At 39.9% G+C, this 20,422-nt stretch overlaps 2 protein-coding genes across 2 annotated transcripts; both read right to left on the bottom strand.

The window, feature by feature from the left end:
• Positions 1–1,999: 1,999 nt before the first annotated feature.
• On the bottom strand, positions 2,000–4,910 carry LOC138023537 (E3 ubiquitin-protein ligase TRIM71-like). Its single transcript, XM_068870541.1, has one exon. The coding sequence runs from the start codon at positions 4,891–4,893 to the stop codon at positions 2,713–2,715; it is 2,181 nt and encodes a 726-aa protein (XP_068726642.1). The 5' UTR covers positions 4,894–4,910; the 3' UTR covers positions 2,000–2,712.
• A 9,268-nt stretch (positions 4,911–14,178) lies between these two features.
• Positions 14,179–17,804, bottom strand: LOC138023538 (E3 ubiquitin-protein ligase TRIM71-like). Its single transcript, XM_068870542.1, has one exon. It carries the CDS (start codon positions 17,713–17,715, stop codon positions 15,568–15,570), a length of 2,148 nt encoding a protein of 715 aa, XP_068726643.1. The 5' UTR covers positions 17,716–17,804; the 3' UTR covers positions 14,179–15,567.
• Positions 17,805–20,422: the final 2,618 nt, after the last annotated feature.

The raw sequence follows: 20,422 nt of genomic DNA, 5'->3' as shown, positions 1-20,422 counted from the left end.
TCTTAGGATAATTCGCCCACAGTTTACCACGTGAAAGAGATGGAATAATTGCAAAAGAGCTAATTGGGATTGTGTAAAATTTAAATATTTTGTTTTAAGGAGACGTTTTCGTCGACGTTTCTGTCGAAGATCTCCTGTGCCTAAAATGTGATAAGTTTAAGTTTGGCAGCCGTTAACATAAGCAACCTTTTGCGTGCGATAGTTTGACTGAACGTATTTGAAGCATACTTTATCAGATCAGGGTTAATTTCTTAAAAAAAGTCTTTGATATCCAGTCTTGCTGCCATTCTAGGGAAACTTGCATGAACATCCCTCCAACTTCGAAGGATTCAAGACAAAACTTGTCATGTTTGCAACCAGTTAGAGCATGTTTTCCCCGTGACGTGTGCCACGCTTAGGTGAAAATGACGGTATCAAAAGAAACGTGATGTCAATGTTTGTAAACAAGAAATATTGCTCTAGCCTTTTTTCCAGTAGTGTAGCTGCTATTGTTTGGTATTGTAAGCAGCTTCTATTGTTTTTGAGTCTAAGTCATTGCTTCAATTGTTTAGTCTTTTGTTTTTGGCTAGGGTGGCCAGCCAATCACATTATACGTTACGAGAGCTGCTACATCACCCCTTTTTTCTCTGAAAGCCTAACGTCATCCTGGCGTTGACTCGTTCCCAGTCGTCTCCCGTTACGCCTTGCTCACGCCGGCGGGCACGTGAGCAGGGTTTTCGTTTGAGGCCGGTCGTTTCCCATTCCATGTCCGGAACTTTGATGCCAATATTTCAGGGGTTTGTTTTATTTTTTATTATTATAATTTTTTTACTTACTTTTTAAAGAGAATTTGAGGGAACTCCAGCCTTGCCTGGGAAACATTATTGGGATCCAGAAACACTGGAAACAGCTTTTCTGAGAGTTCTATTTTTAAAATTTTACCGGGGGAGGATGCCCCCTAGTAGCTTTCGCCTTCGGAGCTCGCAAGGCACCTTGCCGCGCCAAAAACTGTCACTTCCGGTGCTTTCAGAAATATGTCCGCTACTTTACAAAACTGTCGAAAACCCTGAGACGTGCGTATCAGATTTCAACTCGCGCTCCCTGGTTCGCTTGAGGGAAACAAAAATGGATGCTTGCAGCCTGATTTGTTGGTATGAGCCAAACAAGCAGCTCATTTTCTTCCGGGGCCCAACACGTTTAACATTGATCTACTTATTTTGAAAACCCGGTCTCTTCACATGCTCCAAATTTTCTTTTGATCTTACGTTAAGGTTAAAACTGCATGTATGTTAAAAGACTTGAAGAACTGAACTTAGGCGAAACGTTCTAAGATCTTTCAAAACCTTATTTCAATCGCCATATTCATGTAAAAATTTCTAGTCACCCCGATTTTCATCGTTCACATGTCTTCTTGTTCGTGCGTTGTTTTATGTTCTACAGTTTTTACAGGTATAATTTATAATTTGTGTCAGTATTAAACCTTTCACAGATATCTGGAAATCTTGAGCACAGTTTCAGGTGCTTACCATCTTCTTTTTCGTTAATAGACTATTTTCCCTATCGCATAATGTAATAAGCTTAGAGCCTGGTTGTCACTAGCTTATGCTAGTGAAAACGAACGTCGACATAAGCATCAAATTCAACCACGGCATCCGCCATTTTGTTTAAATACTCAGACGCGGGGAATCTTAAACGAGTATTTTAATTGGCCAGACGTAGCAAATTTTCTTGTGCTTATGCTGTGTTTCGTTTTCACACGACGCAAGCCCGCAAAGCACAAGGAAAAGGAAAATTTTGATCCTTGTGTTTGTGCTTATGCTTGTCTCAACCTCGTTTTCACGGTGAAATAAGCGCTCTTATGCTTGCGCTTCCATCCCTAGTAAAAACCAGGCTTAAGTCTTGTACAGCGTTGGATAAGAGAAGATCGTGATCAGTCAAAATTGATTAAATAGTATTTATGAAATTCAAGTAGACTTCTGAAAGACTGATAAGCCATGTTAAAATGAAAGCACTTTCTACGTCAATTCAAATTTTTCCTTTTAATCTAATCTTAACTGAAAAGTGCTTCTCCTTAATTGGAGAAAGTTGTAACCAGCTTAACACATTACTGCACAACCTTGTTCCCAGGACATTTCCCTCACTTGGAGGGGGAAGCGCCCTCGGAACGAGGTTGATTACTGCCTACAATAGCTACCTTTAAAACACTTAGATCAAATTGTAAGCAAACACTTAATTCACAGAAAAGATAACTAAATACCTCCAAAATTATCCATTTGAAAATAAAATGTTTTTTTTTCAGTGGATTTTTCCCCGTTTTTCTCTTGCTTTCCTACAGGGTAGTTGCAGATTCTAGTACGTAGCTCTTTTCGTTGGAAAGGTATAAGGGAATCTTGGCTTTCTTTACATTCTGTTTCATCAACAAACGAGTTTGCACAGATGGCATCAATCATGCTATTTAAAAATTGACTTCAAATGCTTTAGTTAAAGCTCCAATTTTAGCCTTTTAGTTTTCATAACAAGCCAGTTATTAGCCATCAAAAACTGATAAATTCTTGGGTAAGAAAGGCGCTACTGATCCCATATATTCTTTGTAAAATTTCGAATTTTCAAAGCAACACTTCTCAGACCTTATTAGATCTTATGCAAAGCACTTTCGATATTCATTACTTTATTCTCGGCTGACTGATTGGAAAACGTTAGCCTTATGCTAATAAAGCAAAAATATATCACATCTTAATAGAAAACGGAAATGCGGCTGTTGAGTATGTCGGCTTCTACGAGACTGCCACCACTGTTTATACCAACGTAACGAGGAAAGCCATTTTTGAAATACTGTCTATCAATTTTACTCAAAAACGTGCAGCTCAGGGTGAAGAGTTGCAGCCTATGGTTACCCTCATCACACACAATGAGTCGGTTGTATTTGTCAATAACGAGTGCACCAGGACCCTTAAACTGGCCATCATTGGAACCCTTACAGCCAATGTCATGTAAATACACTCCTGTTTTGTCAAATACCTTGACACAATTAGCAAAGAAATAAGAAACAAAGAATTTGTTCTGGTGATAAATAGCGCAGAATGGGGATCCATCACAGTCTGGGGAACTGAAGGACTGGAGCAAGTCATTCCCATCAGGGGAGAGGACCTTGATTTTCTTGTCCGACCAGTCAGTTATAATTATACGACCATCACTCGCAATGGAAAGGTGATCTGATTTATCAAGATGTTTATCATTGATGTGTTTGATGAAGTGACCCTCCTCACTGAACACACGAAGCTTATTGTCGCTTCTCGGAACTAAAGTCAGCAGGTCGCCAGAGTCTTCAAATGCCACAGAACAAGGTGCACCATCAAGTTTTATCTCCCTTTGAAACTTTCCTTCAGAGGTAAACAATTGAATTCTTTTATTCCGCCCATCTGCAACAGCAATTGTTCCTGTTTTATGACTTACATCAATATCGTAGATGCTATCAAATTCTCCTTGTCCCGTCCCTTCTGAACCAAACTGAAAGGCAAATTGATATTGATGCTGATGAACCTGCACAATCCAAGGACTACCAGTCAGCGGCTGTCCATTCACAAGGATCTCTACTCTGTGTTGTCCGCCACACTGTGGTGTGTATGTCACTGTGTATTTGCCGTCTTTGGTGTCTTTAATGTCTGTTTTTAGTTGATCACCTTCTGGAGTCAATATGTCGACTTTGATTTTATCATCTTGTTGATAACATTGAAATCCTTCTGAATCCTTTGTAACAATGACAAAATATGTCTCCTTCCTTTCTTTTACGTCCATGCTGTCTTGTCCTTCAGCTAAGCACTTTGAGGGATCAGTCTTGGTCACAACAACTCGATCCATAAGATCCAATTTCTTTTCCACCAAGTAATGTACATGTGGCGACATGTAAAGATCGGGTTTTCTTACATTTAACAGTTCATTACAACGTCCGAGAATGGCGTGATTTGTTTGTAGAATTTCGACGCTGAAGTTTCTTTCTAAGATACTCTGGCAGCGTTCGAAGCAGCTTTTCAGCTGGGTGGCAACCAGCTCGAAGTTTTCCAGTCGCGTTGCGTGATGTTTTTGTTGCGCTTCATAAATTTCACGAAACTTGTCCTTCATTTTCCTCTCGTGTTCTCGCAAATCACGAATCAATTTTTCCACAGTGTCTGTCATTTTCTTTTCCTCGTTCAAAATTTCAATTTTGTTTTTGTTTCTTAGGTCAGTTTGTTTCTTAATTTCACTGTCATATCTGACCATTTCCGCTTTCACTTTGGCCACAGCGTCGGACATTTGCATCTTTTGTTCTTGTGCAGCTTTCTTAGTGTCTGTCTTAGAGTGTCGATCGTGACTCACTACAGTACATTTATGGCAAATCAGAACTTTACAGTCTTCGCAGTAAAATTCGAGGGGTTGATCTTCATGATATTCCTGTGAACACATCACGGGTCTGTGGATCAACTCTTGCACATCTTGCGCTTGCAGTTTGTCGATCAAAACATTGCGATGACCCCTTGAGGCCTTCAAGCGTTGGTGAGCTTCAAAACAAGATGCGCACAGAAAATCCTGGCACACGAAACAGTAACATGTTGCCGTATTGTTCTCGTCACAACTGTTGCATCTTTGAGACTGTACGCTGCCATCTTCTAGAGCGAGAACATCCACCAATCGGTTGAGATGAAACGATGACGGCAAATTCTCGAAGGTGTCTGTTTCCGGAATTTGGAATGAAGTCTGGCAAACCGGACATTTGATTGTCGCTTTTAGCTGTCTCCTTGCGAAGTTTGCATGTCTGTCGAGACACTCCAGGCAGAATGAGTGAAGACATGGTAATGTCTTGGGATTTTTGACAGTCTCTATGCACAATGGGCATTCTGCTTCCTTTTTAAGAATCTTGAAAAGCTGTTGAACATCCATGATGAGGCCAAGAAACGCAAAATAAGGGCGTGTGAAATAGTGACGTCACTGGAATCCCTGGACTCTGTGCGGTCAGTGGATGACCCCGCTACTCTGGTCTAATCGAGTGCATAGCATTCTACTGCACTTCACGAACTAACACCCAACCTGAGATTTTGTTTTGGCTGAAAACTCAGGGTGCTTACCATTAAGCCAAACCGACCGTCCAGAAACCGGTCGGACGAACCGCTGAAAATGGAACGACATTTTCCGATTGTAGTGATGGACTGAACTAAATGACGGTCCTCTACTTCCTTATTCCTTGTTCCCCCACTCGATGGTTTTCCTAAACCATCATGGATGACGCAATAGTTCCGATGCTTTGCTTAGATTCTGAGGAGTGAGGAAGACATCGTTTGAGAATCATCAGTTAGGACTCCTTGTGACCGTTCAAAAGAGCCTCTACGTCTTCTGTATGAACAAAATTTTGAAAAGAAAACGCGGGAAAATGCGTATTTGCTCAGTTCTTGGTTTTCACGTCACGCAAAGAAAAAATAAAATCGCTTAACATTCAATAAATAATAATAATAATTATTATTATTATTATTATTATTATCATTATCATTATCATTATCATTATTCGAACAAGAAGTGATTTTGAAAAACATTTGACTATGAAAAATTGCGATAAAACATTACTTAAAATCATTTTAAGATTAAAAGAAAATGCTAAAAAGCGACGACATTTTGACGTTAGCTAAACGTTATTATCAAGTCAAAATATGTGAGTGAGTTTCGGTCTATAAATACTAAAAAAACAATAGCTGGATAAAAGCTGTAACATGAGTAAATAATAATTATTTACTCATATTTACTCATATTTACTCAAATAATAATTATTTACTCATGTTACAGCTCTTAACCGGCTATTGTTTTTTTTAGTATTCACTCACATATTTTGACGTTTAGCTAACGTCGAAACGTCGTCGCTTTTTAGCAATTTTTTTTAATCTTAAAATGATTTTAAGCAATGTTTCATAGTCAAATGATTATTATTATTATTATTATTATTATTATTTAATAGATTCTAGAGCGCTATTTACATTCACGCTTTACAATTTAAAATACTAAAATAAAATTCAAATTAGTAAAACTAATTACATGTTAATAAAACAGAATATTTATACTAATGATAATAAACTTAATTAGTAATACTAATAAGAGTGAATATCAAACAGGGTACGCTTTAATGGCTATGTTACAGGTTGAAATAAAATTCAGGTTCATTTAATTTCAACCTAGGTTGATTTTTTTTCAACCTAGGTTATTATGAACTGTCTATAAAAGGGTTATCTCCTTTTTTGGGGATGTAATTTATAAAAATGGGGCCTGGATTTTTAGGGGGGATAAAAAAGAAAACGGCTTCCTCCACCTTTTCTTGCCTTCCGTCCTTCCTCCACTTAATCAACTCAGTTTTATCATCATTAATCATTAACCTATCCCCATTCATCCAATTCCTTAAGTCACTGATACATCTATTCATAACACTAATAGCTTCATCTAGACTAGACGTATCATCAGACTTAAAACTAAGATACAATTGCGTCTCATCAGCAAAACGATGTACGTTAGGAAGATGTTTCTCTATGATAGTAAATAGCTTAGACGCATAAACTACAAATGATTAAGGCCCAAGGCAACACCACAGTCCAAGTCAAAATTATTTGACAGAGTTTCATGTATAGAGATTCGCTGACTTCTTTGAGAAAGATAGGAGAAGAACCAATTGAGAGCATTCCCACGTAGACCAGCTTCATTATGCAAACGATCGAGCAACACATCATGGGTTACTGTGAGCGCTTACCATTTGAATGGAATTTTCGGTAATTCCGCAGAGAATTCAAATGGAACGGTTCATCTCGGTGGAATGTTTTCGGAAAAAAGGTAGTACCCCCCGGGGGCGGGGGTGGGTACTCCCTTATAAGGGCTTAATGGGGACGTGCGGCCAGCCAGGGTATGTTTTTCGGGATTTTTGTCTTGAACAGGGTATCGAATTTATCATTTTTTGTCTCAATCAGGGTATCGATTTATCAGATTTTGTCTTAAACTGGGTTAAATGTCTTAAACAGGGTATCAAAAATCGGAATTCTGTCTTAAAATGGGTAGGAAAATCAGCGATGTTTGTCTTAAACAGGGTCAGGGTATGAAGGGTATGAGGGGCCGCGCCGCACCTCCCCAAGCAGGGATACATCGAGTACCCCCCCCCCCTTCCCGGGGGGGTAGTACCTTTCGAGGCAATCCCTTTTTCTCGCTTTGACCGGAATTCCCGGAAATTTCTGTGCCATTTGTCCACAATTACAAGTGTCAGAGAAAATAGACAGTTTCATTTGTTTTTCAACCGGAACAACCCGCTTTTCTGGCAAATGATACAGCACATTCCCATTTTCTTTTTCTATGAACAGAATGTGCAGTACCATTTGTCGAAACATTCTCACCGAAAATTTCATTCAAATGGTAAGCCCTCTGTGTCAAATGCTGCACTGAGATCCAATAAACCAGCAACGTCATATAATGGGAGTTCATCTTTAGAAGAATATCATTCAGTACTCTCAGTAATGTAGTCTCAGTGCTGTGATGTTGTCTATATGCAGACTGAAACAAGGGATAAATGCCATTTGCCATCACATGCTCATATTAAAATCAGATCTTTCAGTTAGTTTTGACACAAACTGTAGGTTACTTACTGGCCTATAGTTCTTAAATACCAGATCCAGACCAATCTTCTCTAATAACGGATTAACCATTAAGTCAAGAAATTGAGATGTTGTAGAACAGCGTGTCAAAGTTTTAGGGTTGTGCGAAATTCTAAACTCGAGTTATTCGGCAAAGAGTACCACTCAAAATTATAGTGTTTAGTATGGATCAGTAGGCAGATTCCATGCATGGGGACACCAAAAGTGGCGGCCGGAAACCACTGGAAACATCTGATATTTACTTCGGCTCCATCAAAACATTTTTTCCTCTCTGCTAAAAACATTCGCATAGACACTTCTCTTAACGTATTGGTTATTGCCAACGAGCAAGCCGAGCGAAGACTCGAGGTTTCCGAGGCTGCCAGTTTAATGCGGGGCGAGGTATTGCAACTTCTCGATCGTGCTGTGAAAAGTGTAATGTAAGATTCCGTGTAGATTTTAGTAGGGTTTTGATGTGTGATGTCATTGGGTAAACGTGCTTGACGCGCGCGACTATTGATGATCTTGTCTGAAAACATGAGCATTGTGAAATTAGGGGGCTGCGCCGAATTATAGGGCGGAAGTTCTTAACTCCAGCTCAAGCTGAAAATCCATGTGATTTGCTAACTTTCTTTTTAGTCTGGGCTAAGAGACAGCTTGAAGAGAGGAACTTCAACTTGCGCACTAATTTTGTTTTCGCATCCTGGCAGATGTCTCTTCTTGAGTTGACATTTCGCGCAAGGGCGGTAACTGAGCCTGTTTCTGCAACAATTTTTAAGCCGGGTTGTTGGTTTGGAATTTCTTCCCAAGCTAAAACTCGCCTTGATATGAGGGCATTAAAGACTCAATCGCATTTATACGAAACGGATTATTGTTAATAAAAACGCAACCCAACAACTTTCCCACACGCGAAACAAGCACATTGAAAGAGGTTTATGCAGGCTGCCCAGTAACATCAGACAAGACGACGCTTTATGAGTTGGTGCCGTACTCAATGAGCTACTTTATTAGTCCTGTTTTCGCTTATGCCTTCTTCGGGTTCTTCTAAAAACACCGATTAAGACAGCCACAAAGGTTACTAGGTTATCTGCTGCCTCATGTCAGTACTATTAAACAACAATGCCTACTTTACGGTTGTTCCTAGGTATAAAATCCTGATAAGCATGAACAAAAGGAAGGGATAATAAAAATTTGGTGGGCACGGCGCTAATTTTTACATTGAAGGGCTAATCTTTATTTCCTTTTCTTTGTTTTATTAGGAGGAAACACTGGATAATTTTGCTTACTTGATGTCTGGTCTGGGATAACTGATATATAATACATATGTTACTTGAGATATTAAAACCACGTAGTATCGACATTCATTTGACCTTTTAAACTTTTGATATGAAGAGAAATTACTTAGAGATACAATTTTAACATGGTCTGTTCTGATAAATCACACCTAATTTTAGAGTAAATGAGATGTTCAAAACAAGAGGCACCAGTTATCATTTTAGGTGTTCTTATTTTCCGATTTATCGAACGGAAATTGCAGTTAAACTAAAAATCTATTACCGGTGAAGGCTTCCCTTTATAGCAAGCACCATGGCATACGCACAGAGTGTATCGTATACCATCATTAAACAGCATTGTTTATCTTTTGAATGCATTGATTGTGTTTCAGTGACACTTAATGAGACACCCCCTCCCCCCTCGATTTCTTCTACGTTCCTCGCCTCAGTTCCCCACGTCCGCCCTTTTCCAGGTTAAAAGTAATATTAAGGAGTTTAAGAAACGACGACGGCTACGGCTACGAAAACGTCACAAAACAAGAGTATTTTTGCCGTCCTCTGCATAACAACAACGTGAAATCACCAAAGTTGAGGTTTTGACAACAGCGTAAAGCCTGGTTTTCACTAGCGACGCAAGCACCAAGCCCAAGCATAAGAGCGCTTATTTCACCGTGAAAACGCGCAGGCGCAAGCAAAAGCTTAAGGATCAAATTTCTTCCTTTTCCTGGTGCTTGCGCGCTTGCGTCGCGTGAAAACGAAACGCAGTATAAACACAAGGAATTTTTGGGACTGACCGATTAAAACGCTCGTTCCATATTCCCTGCGTCTAAGCATTTGAACAAAATGGCGGTTGCGGTGGTTAATTTTGATGCTTATGTCGACGTTCGTTTTCATTAGAAAAGCTGCTTATACCTGTGCTTGTGCTTGTGTTTGCATCGCTAGTGAAAACCAAGCTTAAGCGAACAATTGAGAACTTTTCATTAGCTGTGGCTACTTCAGCCCTTTTGCCGATGGGTAAATAACGTTTACCCACGGGCAATAGCAGGGACGTTTTTGTGTGTATCCTGCTTTCCCTAGACCGAAAGTGCCCCTGGGTTGTTCTCATGGATACATAAAAAAAACAAAAGAACTTCCCATGCCACTTCCTGAATTGAAAAGAACGGTTTATCTGCTCCCTGAAGTGGCTTGGCCAATCATAAAACAGAAATAATTTGCAAGGTCAGTGAACTCATATCTAATTATATTTTACCCTGACGGGAGTCTTTTACTGTGTAACCGTGTCCCCAAGGGTAACAGGAAACCTGGAAGGCTCAAGGTGTGTGTAACCACAGCTATTCTATCTTTTTGCTCTGAAACCGTTCGTATGGATATAGTTTAAGGATAATTCGCCCACAGTTTACTACGTAAACGAGATGGAATAATTGCGAAAGAGCTAATTGGGATTGTGTTAAGTTATATTTTATATTTTAAGATGACGTTTACACGAACGCGGTTTCATTTGTAACCGCATCGTTTTCGATGCCGCTACAGTTTCTGTTTACACGACACCGATCGAGACTGTTGCCGAAACCGTGTCGATTTGAAAAAGCCAAAAGTGAGCGTTTTCAAAACGATGCGGTTTCATCGGTCGCGTAAGCAGCGAAACCGCATCGATTTGAATACGATTACTATTTTGGCGCGAAACTTGCACTGTATAATTCAATATAGTAAATTTTTCTCGTAGTGCAGCGCTCGCTTATACCATCACGACTTGGATTTTCTGGCAAAAACGGTTCGGTGTAAACACTTCCAAACCAACTCGATTTTTGATGATGATATGAAACCGCGTTCGTGTAAACGTTGCCTAACATAACGTTTGCGTCGCCGTGGCCGTCGTAGATCTCCTGTGGATAAACGGTGATAATTATGTCAAATACTGGCCCCAGTTGTTCAAAAAGTGGATAATGCTATCCACAGGATAAATCACTATTCATTGGATATCGCAATTGGTTTTGTTATGACTCATCCACTGGATAGTGATTTCTCCGGTGGATAGCGCTACACTTTGAAACCGTGTTTAACCATAGCGATGTTTCTTGTGAGGTCAGCCATTGTTATTAATACGGCGCCAACCAGAAGCTAATTGGCTGTTGAAACAATGCCTTCTTTTGTTCCGCGGTTGGCAAATTTGAGTATCAAATGAAACGTGACGTCAATGATTGTAAACAAAAAATATCGCTTTAGCCTTTTGTCTCTGAGAGCCTAACGTCATCCTGGCGTTGACTCGTTCCCAGTCGTCTCACAATATGGGTATCATTCCGTAACGCCTTTCTCAAGCCCGCGGGCACGTATAGAGACGAGCAGGGTTTTCGTTTGAGGCCGGAGGCCGGAGGTTTCCTCCGGTCGTTTTCCATTCTATGTTCGGTACCTTGATGCCAATACTTGAGAAGTTTTATATTTATAATCATAATTTTTTGACTTACACTTTAAAGAGAATTTGAGTGAACTCCAGCCTTGCCTGGGAAATTGACGCCTTGCTGTGCCAAAAAATGTCGCTTCCGGTGCTTTCAGAAATATGTCCGCTACTTTACAAAACTGTCGAAAACCCTGAGACGAGCCTGTCAGATTTCAACGTAAGAAGTTATCTCTATTTTTAGTTTTCTTTCCTCGTGCTATCGAATTCCGGTAGTGACTGCAACGGATAGAGGTTACGAAAACGGTCGTCCAGGATGAACTCTACTGTTTACGACATCCCTAGCGGCATGAAATTATCTTAAAATCCCACCCCTAAAAACCTATGCACGAAAACCTTCACTCTAACAGTTTCTTTTTAGGATTTTCGATGGATGAGCAGATGAGGCTACCTTTCGTTATTATGACAGATTTATCAAAATTAAGGCATTTTTCCACTGCCATTTTCTCCGAAACAAAGTTGGTGACCCACAATTTTTTTTTTATTTTTGGAGTAAGTACTTTATGAGCTAACTCTAGGCGAGAAATGAAGAAAATCTCACCGTAGGAAGATTTTGGCGCGAACGTCCTTAAGTCTTTCATTGCACCTGAAGATAAGGAGGCATTAAAAAAAAAAAAAAAAAAAACACTTTCTGAGATTCAGCAGAGTTCTTGGGGCTTAAAAGTTAGTGTCTACTTTATTATTCAAGATTTTCGAGATTCCTAGAAAACGTGCAGAGGGGTATTCAACCTTGTTTGCCTCACTTGGAGGGGGAAGCGCCCTCGGAACGAGGTTGATTACTGCCTACAATAGCTACCTTAAAAACACTGAGAACAAAATGTAAGCAAACACTTAATTCACAGAGAAGATAACAAAACAAAATACGTCCAAAATTATCCATTTGAAACTAAAATTAATGTTTTTCTTCCAGTGGACTTTTCCCCGTTTTCCTCTTGCTTTCCTACAGGGTAGTTGCAGATTCTAGTACGTAGCTCTTTTCATTGAAAAGGTAAAACGGAATCTTATCTTTCTTTACATTTTGTTTCATTAACGTATGAGTTTGCACAGATGGCATCAATCATGCTATTTAAAAATTGACTTCAAATGCTAATAGAACTTGTTAGACTTTAGTTAAAGCTCCAATTTTAAGCCTTTTAGCTTTGATAACGAGCCAGTTATTAGCCATCAAAAACTTATAAATTCTGTATTACTAATTACTATCTTCTCTTCATTAAGATTGTTACAAAATTGCTGCTTTTACGTCCTTTTGGAATACTAATTACTAATTCATTATTACTAAGAGAGCGTTCTGAGACTGCGGTCTGGATATAACTACTAGTGGGACTGAGTATAGGGCGTCTGTGTTCATAATGAACACATGATGACGTCATTTCCCGCCTTTGCATGGTTTTTTCTTCAAACAGTCAAATGGCGAGCGATAGATCCATGAAGTTCTCTGAAGCTCACGTAAAATCCTTCTCTGAAAAACGAGAAAATGCTAACAAGAACAATATCTCACGAGTCAGCGCATTATAGAAATTTAGCATCACGTTCACGTGAGACGCGAACGGCAAAAGTGACCACGTGACCATGATTTTCCCTCCATTTTCTACGTTTGCCGGCTGCCGCTTGCCGTTTCTACGTGAAAGTGCGTATTTTCGCGTTTTACTCCGAGTTTTGTTTTTTAGTAACTAAATACTTGAGTCTCGCTGAAGCTTAACAACCTTCTTTCTATTTTACGTGAAACGTGAAACGTGAAACGAAAGCCGACGTTTCCCGTTTCAGGTAAACGTGATGCTAAATCTCTCTATCATTCTTGCCACTCGAACATAAAATTCGTATCTTACGTGAAAGGTGAAACGTTAAACGGCAAGCCGACGTTTCCCGTTTCCCGTAAACGTGATGCTAAATCTCTCTAATGTTCTTGTCACTCGAACATAAAATTCATATGTTACGTGAAACGTGAAACGTGAAAACGGCAAGCCGACGTTTCCCGTTTCACGTAAACGTGAAGCTAAATCTCTCTATTGTTCTTGTCACTCGAACGTAAAATTCATATCTTCTCGCCACCGCATACCCTCTATTTATGCTTGCACTTGTGCTTGTGCGCGTCGCTAGGGGAAACCAGGCTTAAGCCACGAAGGACGACAACGACGGCTACAAGAACGCCATATATCAATGGTTTTAATGAGAAAAAACAAAAGGGAATCACACGGTCATGGGTTCCAGTCCCTTTTAAGTCTGGATTTTTTAAGGCTTTTTCGCAACTGGTCAAGATGCTTCACAAATTGCGATGATCAATTTCGCTTGGATTCAATTGCGCTCAGCGTTTGCGAGCGTTCTATTTTTAAAATTTCCCCGGGGAGCATGCGCCGTAGTAGCTCTCCCAAGGCAATTCAAAAAATATATATAAATGAACCAAGGGCAAACACAAAAGTGTCTTGTCGAATTCAAGTCACCGCCCTTACATTTGAGCTGTTTTTCTTTTTTCTTTGTTTTTTTTTTTTACTTTCCTGTTCGGTAGAACCTTTTTTAACTAAAAACGCTGATGTCCTAGATAAGACAAGTAATGAATGGTAACTGTAATCCTAAATTGATCCAATTAAGAGCTATTGTTGGTCCAATATTGTTTTTGTATTGCTCAAGTATGGGCCCTGTGTTGCTCCGGTAGTGGCCTAGCACAGTTCCAAGATCAGTGCAGTGTTAAAAAGCTACTTCCCGTTTGTATCATTCTGCTAAATACCAAATGCCCACCATCACCAACCAACTCTAACTAATTTATGGCGGCACTGAGAACGGAGCTCTTTATTTCAGAGCTACTGTTCGTCTCTTTTTCCTCATAGAACGAAGGCAAACAAAAACTCGAAAATGGAGTATTCTTTTGATGGTGAAATGTTCGCTGTACATTAAAAATTAAAATTGATCTTGAAATAAAGACCACACTAAGAACACTTTGAACTGGACAATAGAGTGAAAGACGCAAATTAAAGCTAAAAAACAAAGCAAGGGACGTAAACTGACATCTTAGCTACTTAGCCATTAGTGAAGTTGAGGTTTTTTTAAAACCTCTGCAAAAACCGTGGACGATAAACCCTGGTTTTCACTAGCGACGCAAGTACAAGCGGAAGCACAAAGCACAAACATAAGTAGCTTATGCTGGTGAAAACGAACGTCGACATCAGCATCAAAATCAACCACAGAATCCGCCATTTTGTTCAAATGCTCAGATCCAAGAGGAATCTGGAACGAGTGCTTTAATTGGTCAGACATTGCAAATTTCCTTGTATTTATGCAGTGATTCGTTTTCACACGACGCTAGCGAACGCAAAAATAAGCATAAGCACAAGGAAAAGGAAAAAGTTTTGATCCTTGTGCAACCCCGTTTTCACGGTGAAATAAGAGCACTTATGCTTGCGCTTGCGTCCCTAGTAAAAACCAGGCTTAAGTCTTGTACAGCGTTGGATAAGAGAAGATCGTGATCAGTCAAAATTGACTTCTGCAAGACTGATAAGCCATGTTAAAATGAAAGCACTTTCTACGTCAATTCAAATTTTTCCTTTTAATCTAATCTAAACTGAAAAGTGCTTCTCCTTAATTGGAGAAGGTTGTAACCAGCTTAACACATTACTGCACAACCTTGTTCCCAGGGCTTTTCCCTCACTTGGAGGTGGAAGCGCCCTCGGAACGAGGTTGATTACTGCCTACAATAGCTACCTTTGAAACACTGATATCAAATTGTAAGCAAACACCTAATTTACAGAAAAGACAACAAAACAAATTACCTCCAAAATTCTCCATTTAAAACTAAAAATAATGTTTTTTCAGTGGATTTTCCCCGTTTTTCTCTTGCTTTCCTACAGGGTAGTTGCAGATTCTAGTACATAGCTCTTTTCATTAGAAAGGTATAAGGGAATCTTGGCTTTCTTTACAATTTGTTTCATTAACATACGAGTTTGCACAGATGGCATCAATCATGCTATTTAAAAATTGACTTCAAATGCTTTAGTTAAAGCTCCAATTTTAGCCTTTTAGTTTTCATAACAAGCCAGTTATTAGCCATCAAAAACTGATAAATTCTTGGGTAAGAAAGGCGCTACTGATCCCATATATTCTTTGTAAAATTTCGAATTTTCAAAGCAACACTTCTCAGAGCTTATTAGATCTTATGCAAAGCACTTTCAATATTCATTACTTTATTCTCGGCTGACTGATTAGAAAACGTTAGCCTTATGCTAATAAAGCAAAAATATATCACATCTTAATGGAAAACGGAAATGCGGCTGTTGACTAAGTCGCCTACTACGAGACTGCTACCACTGTTTATAGCAACGTAACGAGGAAAGCCATTTTTGAAATACTGTCCATCAAATTTACTCAAAAACTTGCCGCTCAGGGTGAAGAGTTGCAGCCTTTGGTTACCTACATCACACACAATCAGTCGGTTGTACTTGTCAATAACGAGTCCACGAGGACCATTAAACTGGCCATCATTGGAACCCTTACAGCCAATGTCATGTAAATACACTCCTGTTTTGTTAAATACCTTGACACAATTAGCAGAGTAATAAGAAACAAAGAATTTGTCCTGGTGATAAATAGCGAAGAATGGGGATTCATCACAGTCTGAAGCATTGAAGGACTGTAGCAAGTTATTCCCGTCAGGGGAGAGGACCTTGATTTTCTTGTCCGAACAGTCAGTTATGATTATACGACCATCACTCGCAATGGAAACGCGAAGAGGTTTATCAAGATGTTTTTCATTGATGTGTTTGATGAAGTGACCCTCCTCACTGAACAGACGAAGCTTATTTTCCCTTTCTGGAACTAAAGTCAGCAGGTCGCCAGAGTCTGTAACGGCCACGGAATAAGGTTTACTATCAAGTCTTATCTCCCTTCGAAACTTTCCTTCAGAGCTAAACAGTTGAATTCTTTGATTCAGCCCATCTGCAACAGCAATCGTTCCAGTTTTATCAATCACATCAATATCGCAAATGCCAGCAAATTCTCCTCTTCCCTTCCCTTGTGAACCAAACTGAAAGGCAAATTGATATTGATGCTGATCAATCTGCACAATCCAAGGACTACCAGTAAGAGGCTGTCCATTCGCAAGGATCTCTACTTTGTGTTGTCCGACACCTTGTGGTGTGTATTTCCCGTCTTTCGTGTCTTTAATGTCTGTTTTTAGTTGATCACCTTCTGGAGTCAATATGTCGACTTTGGTTTTATCATCTTGTTGGTAACATTGAAATCCTTTTGAATCCTTTGTAACAATGACTTTCACTTCCTTGCTGTCTTGACCTTCAGCTAAGCACTTTGAGGGATCAGTCTTGGTGACAACAACTCGATCCATAAGATCCAATTTCTTTTCCACCAAGTAATGGATATGTGGCGACATGTAAAGATCGGGTTTTCTTACATTTAACAGTTCATTACAACGTCCGAGGATGGCGTGATTTGTTTGTAGAATTTCGACACTGAAGTTTCTTTCTAAGAAACTCTGACAGCGTTCGAAGCAGCTTTTCAGCTGGGTGGCAACCAGCTCGAAGTTTTCCAGTCGCGTTGCGTGATGTTTTTGTTCCGCTTCATAAATTTCACGAAACTTGTCCTTCATTTTCCTCTCGTGTTCTCGCAAATCACGAATCAATTTTTCCACAGTGTCTGTCATTTTCTTTTCCTCGTTCAAAATTTCAACTTTGTTTTTGTTTCTAAGGTCAGTTTGTCTCTTAATTTCACTCTCATATCTGACAATTTCCGCTTTCACTTTGGCCACAGCGTCGGACATTTGCATCTTTTGTTCTTGTGCAGCTTTCTTAGTGTCTGTCATGGTGTGTCGATTATGACTCACTACAGTACATTTATGGCAAATAAGAACTTTACAGTCTTCGCAGTAAAATTCGAGGGGTTGATCTTCATGATATTGCTGTGAACACATCACGGGTCTGTGGATCAACTGTTGCACATCTTGTGCTTGCAGTTTGTCGATCAAAACATTGCGATGACCCCTTGTGGCCTTCAAGCGTTGGTGAGCTTCAAAACAAGATGCGCACAGAAAATTCTGGCACACGAAACAGTAACATGTTGCCGATTTGTTGTCGTCACAACTGTTGCATCTTTGAGACTGTACGCTGCCATCCTCTAGAGCCAGAACATCCACCAATCGGTTGAGATGAAACGATGACGGCAAATCCTCGAAGGTGCCTGTTTCGGGAATTTGGAATGAAGTCTGGCAAACCGGACATTTGATTGTCGCTTTTAGCTGTCTCCTTGCGAAGTTGGCATGTCTGTTGAGACACACCAGGCAGAATGAGTGAAGGCATGGTAATGTCTTGGGATTTTTGACTGTCTCTATGCACATTGGGCATTCTGCTTCTTTTTTAAGAATCTTGAAAAGCTTTTGAACATCCATGATGAAGCCAAGCAACGCAAAAATGAGGGCGTGTGAAATAGTGACGTCACTTAAATCCCGGGACTGTGTGTGATTGACACGGAGTCCCTTTTTGTGACATTCTAATGCACTTTATCACGAACTAACACCCTTTTTAATAGCTGAAATTTTGGTTTTTGGCAGAAAATTCAGGGTGCTTACCATTAAGTCAAACCAACCGTCCAGAAACCAGTCGGACGAAACGCTGAAAATGGAGCGACATCTTTCGATTTTAGCGATGGACCTAAATGACGGTCCTCTCTTCCTTAATCTCACACTCGATGCGGGTTTTCCTAAACCATCCTGGAGAACGCAATAGTTCCGATGAATTGCTTAGCTTCTGAGCAGTGAGGAAGACATCGTTTGAGAATCATCAGTTAGGACTGCCGTTCAAAAGAGTGTCTACGACTTCTGTATAAACAAACTTTTGAAAACAAAACGCGGGAAATGCGTGTAAATCAATGTTTTTTGTAAATTAAATAGTTCCGCGCAAAGAAAAAAACTTGAAATAATTGAAAGAGTTCGCTCAGTTCTTGGTTTTTACGTCAGGCAAAGAAAAAATAAAATCGCTTACCATTCAATAAATGAAGTCAAGAAATTGAGATATTGTAGAAGGATAATTAATAATCAGCGTGTCAAAGTTTTAGGGTTGTGCGATCATTCCAAACTCGAGTTATTCGGCAAACGGTACCACTCAAAATTATAGTGTTTAGTATGGATCAGTATGGACACTCCATGCAGGGGGACTCAAACATGGCGGCCGGAAACCACTAGAAACATCGGCTTCGTCAAAACATTTTTGCTCTCTGCTAAAAGCATTGGCATAGACACTTCTCTTAACATATTGGTTATTGCCAACGAGCGATCCAAGCGAAGACGCGAGGCTTGCGAGGCGGCCAGTTTGATGCCGCACGAAGTATTGCAGCAGGCAGCAAAAATTATCGATCGTGCTGTGAAAAGTGTAATGTAAGTGTGATGTAAGATTCCCAGGGGATTTTAGTAGGGACCAATGAAAGTGCGTGTTTTAATTTGGGATGTCATTAGACAAACTTGCATGACGCGCGCTTCTATTGATGATCTTGTCTGAAAACATGAGCACTGTGAAAATAGGGGGCCACGCAGAATTACATGGCGGAAATTCTTAATTCCAGCTCAAGCTGAACTTTCTTTTCAGTCTGGGCTAAGACACAGATAGAAGAGAGGAACTTGAACTTGCGCACTGGTTTTGTTTTCGCATCCTGGCAGATGTCTCTTCCTGAGTTGACATTTCTCCCCCACTCCCCCCCCCTTCTCCCCCGGGCGGTAATCCAGCCTGTTTCTGTAACAGTTTTTAAGCGGGGTGGTTGGTCCGGAATTTCTTCCCAAGCTAACACTCGCCTCGTTATAAGGGCCTTGAGACTCAATCGCATTTATACGAAACGGATTAGTGTTAACAAAAATGCAAGCCAACAACTTTCCCACACACGAAACAAGCACATCGAAAGAGGTTTTGAAGGCCGCGCAGTAACGTCAGAGAAGACGCTTTATAAGTTGGCGCCGTATGACTGAGCTACTTTATTATTCCTGTTTTTGCTTATGCCTACTTTACGGCTGTTTCTCCTTATAAAATAAACACGAGCGAAACGAAGGGATAACAAAAATTTGGTGGGCACGGCGCTAAATTTTACATTGAAAGGCTAATCATTATTTCCTTTTTTTGTTTTATCAGGAGGAGACACTGAATAATCTTGCTTACTTGATGCCTGGTCTGGGATAACTGATATATAATACATATGGTACTTCAGATATTAAAATCACGTAGTATCGACATTCATTTGACTTTTTAAACTTTTGATCTCAAGAAAACTACTTAGGAGATACAATTTTAACCTGGTCCTTTCTGACAAATCAGATCTGATTTTAGAGTGAATGAGATGTGCAAAACAAGAGGCACCAGTTAGAAGAATTTTGAATGAGATAATGTCATTTTAGGTGTTCTTATTTTCCGATTTATCGAAGGGAAATTGCAGTTAAACGTAAAAACTACTATTGGTGAAGGCTTCGCTTTATAGCAAGCACCATGGCGTATGTACAGAGTGTATCGTATACCATCATTAAACAGCATTGCTCATCTTTTGAATGCATTGATTGTGTTTTAGTGACACTTAAGGAGGCACCCCCTTCTCCATGAAATCTTCTTCGTCCCCCGTTTCAGTTCCCCACGTCCGCCCTTTTGCAGGTTAAAAATAATATTAAGGAGTTGAAGAAACGACGACGGCTACGGCTACGAAAAAAACAAGAATATTTGATTGGTTAAAAGAGGAAAAATAATCGTGCTGCACGTGCTCTACGCATTTTATCTCGTATTTTTGTGATCCTCTGCATAAACAACAACGTGAAATCACCAAATTCTGGTTTTAACAACAGCGTAAGGCAACAATTGAGAACCTTTCATTTACGGTGCTTCTAAAGGGACATCTCTTTCTTCTCTCCTTTTTCGTGAGAGACAAGTAGTTGTTTACCATTTACAAGCAGAAACCGGTTGGTACAAGGTTTGCTCAAATGGTAAGCAAAAATCTCCCGAATGGGAAATTTAGTTGGCATCGGCGTGTACCATTTACAAACACCGTTCAAGGTTACCGAGAGAGTCTGGAGGGAGGCAAAATCATGGGGGTATGCAAATGGTAAGCACGTAATCCGTTTGGGAATT

This window comes from Montipora capricornis, chromosome 11 (assembly GCF_036669925.1).
Source record: "Montipora capricornis isolate CH-2021 chromosome 11, ASM3666992v2, whole genome shotgun sequence".
Lineage (NCBI taxonomy): Eukaryota > Metazoa > Cnidaria > Anthozoa > Scleractinia > Acroporidae > Montipora > Montipora capricornis.
Note: the sequence above shows the minus strand (reverse complement) of the source record. Positions and strands in the feature narration are given on the sequence as shown.

What these genes read in the sequence shown, in the direction of transcription:
- LOC138023537 (XM_068870541.1), bottom strand. Translation starts at nt 4,893, where the DNA reads ATGGATGTTCAACAGCTTTTCAAGATTCTTAAAAAGGAAGCAGAATGC.
- LOC138023538 (XM_068870542.1), bottom strand. Translation starts at nt 17,715, where the DNA reads ATGGATGTTCAAAAGCTTTTCAAGATTCTTAAAAAAGAAGCAGAATGC.